The sequence below is a fragment of the Chiloscyllium punctatum genome, chromosome 25 (genome assembly GCF_047496795.1).
Source record: "Chiloscyllium punctatum isolate Juve2018m chromosome 25, sChiPun1.3, whole genome shotgun sequence".
NCBI classification, from domain to species: domain Eukaryota; kingdom Metazoa; phylum Chordata; class Chondrichthyes; order Orectolobiformes; family Hemiscylliidae; genus Chiloscyllium; species Chiloscyllium punctatum.
The window spans coordinates 46506255-46515900 of NC_092763.1; the positions used below are offsets into that span (position 1 = coordinate 46506255).

General features: G+C 38.0%; 1 protein-coding gene across 1 annotated transcript in view; it reads left to right on the top strand.

Moving 5' to 3' along the window:
- Positions 1-9302, top strand: part of med12 (mediator complex subunit 12) — a 184903-nt gene extending 175601 nt beyond the window's left edge. Inside the window, exons 42-44 of the mRNA XM_072595208.1 lie at positions 2894-3061; positions 3645-3726; positions 6964-9302. Of these exons, the coding sequence (XP_072451309.1) occupies positions 2894-3061; positions 3645-3726; positions 6964-7001 (288 nt within the window). The 3' untranslated portion in view covers positions 7002-9302. The remainder of the gene's footprint in view (positions 1-2893; positions 3062-3644; positions 3727-6963) is intronic.
- The last annotated feature ends 344 nt before the right edge of the window (positions 9303-9646 follow it).

Sequence of the window (9646 nt, forward strand, 5' to 3'; positions counted from 1 at the left end):
ACTGAATGTTTATCATGTTTTGGTGATTCTTCCTTTTAGGCTCCCCTACAACAAAATTAATTAGCCCTTTCTCATTGTACAATACCAGATCTAAAATTGCCCATTTTCTAGCTTCTTTCTCAACTTAACTGTTCTGGAAAAACATGTTGTTTGTATTCTAGGAATTCATCCTCTGTGACATTAGTGTTAATTGAGTTTTACAAGTCTTAAAGTCCCCTGTGAAGATGTATTTCTAATTTCCTGATTTATACCTTGCCTTACATTACCATTACTGTTTGGTGACCTATAAACAACCTTTACATGTTTGTTGCTACTTGCTGTTTCTCAGCTCCACCCAAACTGATTGATTTGATATCTTGATATTACGATCTCAGATACTTTTGGTGTGCTGATCTCATCCATTATTAACAATGCTACCAAGCCTCCTTTCCATTTTCTTAACTTTCCTAAATGTGGACATCCTTGAGCATTCAGTTCCCAGCATTAATCAGTTTGCAGCCCATCGCCATGATGGTAATTAGATCATATCAATTTCCTTCCCTTTATGCTGTTAAGTTCATCTACCTTTAGCAAATGCTATGCGCATTTATGTAGAGTGCCTTTAATTGTGTCCTTTATTATTTCCTAGCTTTATCCACTGATGTTGTCTTAACATTGTATGCTTTGTCCCTTCTTGCCCCATTCAGATTATCAATTCCATTAATACTACCTTGCTTTCTTGCCTTGTCCTCTAATTTATTACATCTTCCCACATTTGATTCTTCACTCCTATTATTTACTTTAAGACTGTCACTACAGACCAGCACAGTTCAGGTGAAGATTGCCAAAATGATTTCATTTCTCAGTTTTGATGCCAGAGCCCATAAATTGACCATTTCTCTCCATCAACCAAACACACTTAAATCTTTAACTTTATTCTACTCCACTTTACTAGTCACGCAGGTACTAATCCAGAGGTTACCTTTGATGTTCTGCTTTTAAATTTAGTCCCTAGCCACTTATACTGTGAGCACAATCATATTCCTACTGCTGTCTATGTTGGCATCCATATGATCACTGGATTCTCTTCTTAGTACAAATTCCTCTCCAACCAGGAGCAGATGGCCCAGACCCCAACACAGTCAGTGGGCTCATACTCTTGACAGGAGACAACCATGTCTATCTCCCTGACTTTATAGCCCTTACTGCCTCTACATTCCATGTTAATGCACATTAAGGTTGCTTTCTGTATTATGCTGTGATCAGTGCACTCAATCACCTTGCAGCCCCACTATCAATCTTACAACAGTCTGTTCTTTTGTGATGTTATACTCTGTTCAGAACACAGTTGGTCTGCTGTGGAGCCATGGACTGGTCTAGATAGATGCTGCTGTCTTTTTCCAGGTCCCCCTCTCATCTTTTTTTTATGTGCCACTGTCTATCTCTTGGGCCTCCTCTCTCCTCTTTTAGATGTTGCTGTCTGTCTCTGGATCTCCTGTCTCCTGCTCTTTCAGATGATTCTGTTTGTCCCAGGTCGTCTTCTCGTCGACTGTTTTATGTTCTGCTGTCTGAATCTAGATGCTTCCCTCTCCCACTCTTTTTAGATGATGTGTTCATCTTGGGGTCCTTCTCAATCTGACTCTTTTAAGTGCTGCTATTTGTGTCTGGCTGCCCCTGTCTTCCTGCAGGTTTAGTTGCTACTGTCTATCTCTAAGCCCTCCTTACTGTCACTTATTAAGATGCTCCTGTCTGGTTCTGGGTCCTCCCATCCACTAGATCTTGCTGTTTGTCTGTGAATCCACCTGTCTTCTGCTCCTTTGAGGCACGTGAATAGTGTTCCAACACGTGTTTCATTTAGTCATTGTAGACAGTGAATAAACTAACTTCTGGTAAGTTACTCACCACAGAATCCCTACACTTGATTTATTCTTCCTTTTTTGTTACGACCTTCATATCTATGGATACTTGTATATTTGAGGCCAATACTTTTGTAGTTTCTAACTTAATTTGCTTGAGCAAATTTAGATTGTATTCTATTTGGATCGGGTGATTTATTTTCTCTGAATATTGCTCGCCTTTCTAGAATCTCCTCTCATCTCATTCAGTATCCGGGCACCCTCCTTATTTGGTATTGCTTTGGTACAAAGTGGTCAGTCAGTACCTCAGCCCTGGCTTCTCCCTTCACCAGTAAATCTCCAGTTTTATCCCTATTTGCCCTTAATGCTCCTTTGATTAGCATTTTTACTGTTGGAATACCCATTGGAGATGTTGTGGATGCACATTTGTTAGCCACAAGCTTTTGCCAATATTGTCTATTCAGTGGATTATTTTTATATTCATTCATGGAATGTGGGTGTGTTTGGTTGGGCCAACATTTATTGCACATGCCTAATTGCCCATAAGGCATTACTGTGGATCTGGAGTTACAAGTAGGCCAAACTGGGGAGGGATGGCAGAGTTCCTTCCCAAAAGGGCATTGGTGAACCAGAGGGGTTTTCTTACAATTGCCAATGGCTACATGATCACCACTAGGTTAGCTTTATTTTACGTTCCAAATTTTATTGAACTCAAATTTCACCTGCCAAAGTGGGATTTAAGCCCATATCCCCCGAACATCAGGCTGAGTTTCTAGATTGCCAGTCCAATGACATTACCACTATGCCACTATCCCCCTTTTTCTGACTGTTTTGATAATCTTCACTCCCAGTTCTTTCAAATAAAAAAAACTTTATTTCTCAAAATTAAAAATTTTGTATGACTGGTTAAATCAGATCATTCTAGATTGGATTTCTTCTTCACCTCCCACCTTCATCCCACAGAATTATTGGTATGTATTAGCACAGAGCCCAAGGAAAGCTTTTCCTACAATGTTCAGCATGTTCTTAAACAATGAAAATGCTTGTTGTTTATGCAGCAACAGCAGGTACAGCAACAACAGCAGCAGCAGCAACAACAACAGCAACAACAACAGGTTCAGCAGCAACAGCAGCAACAACAGGTTCAGCAGCAACAGCAGCAACAACAGGCTCAACCCCAACCACAGACATTGGGTATGCAGGCCATCCCACCTCAGCAGTCCATGGTAAGCCTGGATTACAATATGTAAGCAATATAAAACTCACTCTGCTTTCAGAAGAAAGTGCAGTACTACCTGATACTGTAATTTATTGCTCAAACTGAGTTTCTAAACAAAGTAATGGCCAGGAATTTTTTTGATTTTCTTTTCCCTCCCTCTTCCAAAAGCCCATATTTCTGATTACAAGCGGAACTGAGATCTTTGCTGGTTCAAACCTTGCCCATGCAGATTTTGCTGATCTTGGCTACAGCCCTAATTGGAGTGCTTCTGTTGCTCTTGACTTAGCTAGGGGTTCCTGCTTCTGGTCAGTGTTGAATGTGTTGGAAAATATGAATGCGCCATTGACATTTTATGTTCCGATGATGAAAACGCCTGTTGGCATTTCTGCGACCCACATGAATTATTATTTTATTAAGGGATCTGAACACAATCATTTGTTGTGGGATGGGGAGGTGGAGTTGAATTTTTGATTATAGTGAGAAAACAAGTATGAGGTTGACATTAGCAGCAAGTCCTAGATTTATTCATCTTATTCCAAAAATAAGACACTGGGAAAATTGGCATGTTTTAATTGATTTTTATTTTTCAGTTCCAGCGACAAGGAATGCAGCAGACACAGCAGCAACAACAGACAGCTGCACTGGTCAGACAGTTACAACAGCAGCTTTCAAGTAAGTTTAATTACTTCCAGTTGTTTAAATATGCTCATCATGATTGGGAATAAATAAAGCCTAACAGTGTCTTATTCTGCTAGTTCAACTGTGACCCAAAATCCCTGTTCAATTCCTCAGTGGTATTCCTACCTTAGGTCAAATAGGAACATTGAATGAGGACTAGGTCATTTAGTTTTTGAGGTTGTGGCTGATGTGTGATCAAGCTTATTATACTTACTTTTACCCCATTACCCTTTATATCTTTTGGTTAACCTATTAATATCAGATTAAAAGTTAACTTGATTGGAAATCAATTGCCTCTTGGGAAAGGGAGTTCCAAGCTATTACATGTAGAATTGTTTCCAGAAAGGTTTGGTTCTAATTTTTAAGTATTCTTTCTTAGTTATGGATATCCCATTTAAGAGAAATAATTTATCTCTCTCAACTATTTGTTCTCCATATTACCTTAAAAATTAGCATCAAATCTTCCCTTAATCTTCTGAATCCAAGAAATTCAAGCCTTGTCCAATGAAGATTGTAAACGCTGGAAATGCTCAGCACACTAGGCAGTATTTGTGACGAGCAAGAGTTCATGTTTCAGATTGAAGCTTTTTCATTGGATTTTCTCATCTCTCCTTGGATTTTAATCCTTGGAGTCTTAGTCTCATTCAGTAAAATCTATGCAGCATTACCTCCAGGCCAGTATACACATTCTAAAGTGTGATACATGGAACTGCAGGTGTGATTTAAACAGACTTTGTTTCACTGAAGCATGACTCCTTGTAGTTTACTTCTCTGTGTAGAAAGGCAGACTTCCATTAGCCTTTATGATTATATTCTGTGTCTTTCCTAATATTTTAATGGTTTTAAAACATTCATTTGTGGGATGAGGGCACGATTGACAAGGCCAGCATTAATTGCCCAACCCTAATTGCCCAGGGGAGAAACAAGAGACAACCACATTGCTGTGGAGCTGGAGTCACATGTAGGCCTGACCAGGTAATGATGGCAGTTTCCTTCTGTAAAGGACATTAGTGAACCAGATGGGTTTTTCCGACAATCAACAATGGATTCATGATCATCGTTAAACTCTCGATTCCAGGTGTTTATTGAATTCAAATTCCACCATCTGCCATGGTGGGATTCGAACCTGGGTCCCCAGGATATTACCTGGTCTCTGGATTAACTGTCCAATAATAATGCCAGTAGGCTATCACATTTATGACCTGGATTGCCATCTTTCTTTGGACCTTTAATTTTATCTTTTGCCATTTTAAAAAGTATCCTTTTGTTTTCATTTTTGAATCCAATGTGGGTAGCCATACATTTGCCTTTATTAAAATCCATTTATCACATTGTTGCCAATTCATTTTACCTATCAATGTCTATGTAACTGCATGTTCCATCTATATCATGTGAAATGTTGCGTATCGTGGTAACAATAGCAACTTTGGATATCTAGCTTATAGCTCTATCATTTAAGTTAATAAATGCAGAGATTATTTGAAGCCCCACAATAAATTCAAATGGGATGACATTAGTAACATGCTACCAACTAAATATATTTTCTAATGTTCTCTACTATACTGCTCACCCAAATTCACAGGTAGATCAATAATTTGCCTTCAATTCCACCAGCTTCCAATATGGAATCATTCAGAATTCAATTGTTGTAAATGCAGTCATTGAAAGTTTACGACACAACAAAAGGCCACACAGCCCACTGTTCTTGCTACAGCTGACAAAATGAGCTACACAGCATTTGGTCCATAGTCTGCAGGTTATGGCACTTGAACTGAACAATCTCTTAAGAGGGGCATTCTCAAATGCCATGTAGAAATCCAGACATTTTTTAAAAGTGAGATATCACAGATCCAAATGAATAGCAAACTCACGGCCTGCAGAAGGTTAGGAAAATGCATTAAACTTTAGCACTGAATAACACAATATATTCCAAAAAATTAGCATTCGCTTTTTACACAGCGCAATTAGAATATTGAATTTGTACATTTAAACTGAATATTGTTTGCATTTTTAATATTCCATTCAGTTTTTTAATTCAGTGAAACCTGCATTTTTCTCTTTTTAAATTCAGTGTTAAAGTTTTATACAATTAAGTAAGAGAGACAGCTATTTGTTCAGCTTCATTTTTGAGTGAGATGTTAGAACAGGTAAATTTTCCAACTCTGTGGTTGCAGATATTACAATACAGAGACATCCTGTGAATACCCTTGAACCATACATATTTAGAGAAGTGAATGAACTGTTTACCTGTTTCAATTAGTTAATCCATCAGTGTAGGGGAGTCCAAAACTAAAGGGCAAAGGTTTAAGGTACAAGGAGAGAGAATAGAAAAGGTTGTGAGGGGCAACGTTTTCACACAACGGGAGATGTATATTATGGAAATAGCTGCCAGAGAAAGTGGTAGAGACGAGTACAGTTACAACATTTAAAGGACATTTAGACAAGTTCATGAACAGGAAATGTTTAGCACAGGCAAATGGGACTAGTTCAGTCGACACGGGGGAATTGAGCCGAAGGGCCTGTTTCCATGCTGTATGATTCTATGACTCTATAAACCTTTTGAGATAGATTTCTTCCAAGCTTTTAACTCTTATTCAGGAGGGATTCCTCCAACAAAACCCACTTGTAATATTTTTGAGAGCTTCATTTCTGCTATAGTTTTGTTTATTTTTGTGTGAGCTAAGATCTTTCCATCAACATAAATTGTAGCTTTTGAGAAATGAGGGGTATCTTATTCTTTGTTTGCTGTCCTTCTCTAACCAGTATTGATGGATGCATGAAATAGTCCCAAGATGTCTACTTGTGTGTACGCTTCCTTTCTTCACTGCCTGCCCTGATTAACTAAATAAAATATGAAACTGTTCCAGTTAGGAACTTGCCGACACCAACCTCTCTCAAAAGGCAGCAGTAATAAATGTTAGGATGTTCACTGACCTGCTGAATGTTTCGAGCATTTATATTCATATTTCAGACTTTCAGAATCTGCAATATTTTGCCTTTATAATTGATATAATATGCTCCTTTCACAGAGGGTTCGAGGCTGGTGAGTATGGTTACCTCTAGGTGAGACCAAGTTGACCGAATAAATTATGTCAACAGCTATGCATCAGTTTTTTGGGGCAGTATTTCTCTCCTTTTGACATTGAGTCTAGTCTGAAACTATATCTAAAAGGTTAATGGGCTTATTTTTGATTGATACCACTCTCTTCTTTTCTTACTTTCATTCAACAGATTCACAGCCACAGAAGAACGCAAACCCATACTATTAACGCTGGAATCTCTGAAATAATTGCTCACCTCTTGGCCCATGCCTGATTTTGTCTGCTGTTCTCCAAAGGAATGTCACTGTTGTGACACAAGCTGTAGTACTGGACACAGACTGATTTTCCTGTGGAATTGGCTTCTTAATTGACCATATCTTCATTTACTTAATGGGTTGCTCTCAATGCATGTATATTCATGATTAGAAAAATTATTTGTCAGCATTAAAAAGCTGAGAGATGCTGGTATATTTTTCCAATCCTCCTCCTCCTATTCCATCCCCTCCTGTCCTCTTCAGTGAGGAGATCAGAAAGGCTGAACCATTGGACATATGTGCTCAGCGACAGTACTTCAGCTGATATGCATTTAATTAACAAGGTTGTCATAAATCTTGCACCTGAAGAGCGATCCAGCACAATTTGTAAACTTTGCAGGTCTGCTAGTTATTGCCAATGATAGAGATTCTTAGGAGATTGTCTTGTTATTGAGACTGACTCTCCCAGCAGCTGCACCAGCGCTGTGTTTTTTACACATATATATTTTTATATATATATGTAATATATATATAAATAAATATATACATTTGTGTGTATATCTATATATACATAGAAAGCACTCTGTGAACATTTATTTTTATTTGTTCTCATTAATGTTTCATATTGATGCTCTTTAAATAAAAGAACACGACATTACTCTAACCATTTTTCTCTTTATGCTTGGAAATCACTGACCTGTTGTGGTATGACTCGACAGGACCGTCATCAGTTTGTTAGTTCTCCATATGACCACTTTTCAGATGTGAACCTACAAGGAGGCTGCTCAACCATATGCAGCATGATAACTAAGTTATGAGTACATTTTCCAGGATGGGTCGTTAGATAATGATTAGAAGCCAGAATATGTGCCTTGGCATATCAATAAACAGAACAATTTTATAAAGTTACAAAATAAATATTCCAACTGTTTTGCAGAAATAAATGCAGATTGGTTTTCAGATAGGTCTTCACTTGTCATTTTAACACATTCTAGATTGAGAACTGAGCTGTAAAAGTTTGTATCTATACTGGGGAGAAAATGATGGTTCATAATGGATGAAGAATAAACTTCCATTGCCATTGCATTTTTTTCTACCACATGCTTATAGTTGTTTCTTTGGTTAATTTTGGGGGGGGAGAACAGCATCTCTCAGTCTTCTGATTTGGCAGTTCTCACAAAAGGACAGTAAACATGATAGTTTATTGCATATGTTTGCCATATTCAATGATCTGCATGAATTCAGAGTGCCCAGTGAAAGTAAGACCTTTGTAATAGAGACGAAGTAATCTATGAAGTACTGTTGATGTCACTGCATTCTTCAAGAATGCTTTTGTAGTTCGTTTGTTGGTCCCTACCATTCCCTAACACAACTCGCCCAGTTGAGACAAAATTTATTAGTAGAGCAGGACAGCTGAATCAACAATTGTATTATTATCCTAGTGTGGAGCTACCAAAATTCACTCAAGGATGGAGTTTAATTGGGAAACTTCAGATGTTGGCATCACCACTTTTGAAAATTCTTATTCGACACCTCAATGCATTTCTAATTTTCACCCTCCACAACAGTTCGCAGTTTGTCCACCCAGTGACTTATCTTTTATATTTTTTAGCAAGGTTATGGATTATAGTTTTCACTTTATGCAAATCTTCAATTTTGCATAAACTTTGGCTCATTCCAAAGGTATTTTTTCCATACAGATTTGTTTTAGAAAGTTGCGGGTACAAGAAGCACAAAGTGCAGAGCACATAATGCTTTAACAGAAATCTAGGGCTTAGCATCATGGAAGTAAACTACTGAAATTGTGTACATGTACAAGGGTGGGAACAGAGGGAGGAAGAGAGAGGAAAATGGCAGGAAACTCCCCCAAGTACCTGTTCATGAAGAAATTCATGGAATAGGTTATTAAGTGATGTGTAACAGCTTTCTTTCCCACACAAATGTTGTACAGTTGGCCTGGCAGATAAAAGAATATCACACTGTACAAAAAGAATACTTTCTGTCTTGGTTTGTAAAACTGTACCCACATATTAAAAATTATGTACATTTTTGGTAATTGATTTGTTTTTTCTTTAAGAATATTTTGATGTAAAGATAAAATTCAAAATAGTGTATGTATAAAAATTGTACATGTGCTGTTTATATATATAATATATATATATATAAACACAAACCATGGTCAACATGATTGAGATGACCAAATGAGTCCGCAAACCAGGGTCTCTGTTCTTTTTCATGATGTTTTACATGTGTTTCATAAATTCATAACTGTAAATGGTTTGAGTTTATTCTTTGAGCATGAAAGCATTCCTTTATCATGATGAATATTTCTGCCTTTCACGCACTGAAGCCCTGTTAAATGGACATAAGTGGCATTGTAGTTAGCACAACTGCCTCACAGTGGCAGAGACTTGGCTCCTGGGTTCAGCCTTGGCTAACTGTGTGGATTTTGCAAGTTCTCCCCATGTCTGCAGAAGTTTCTCCAGGTGCTCCAGTTTCCTCCTGCAGTTCAAGATGTGTGCAGCATTGATGGATTAGCCATGGTTGATGTGGGTATTGGTTGGGGGCTTAGTCTAGATGGGATGCTCTTCAGAGGGTCAGTGCAGACTTGATGGGCTG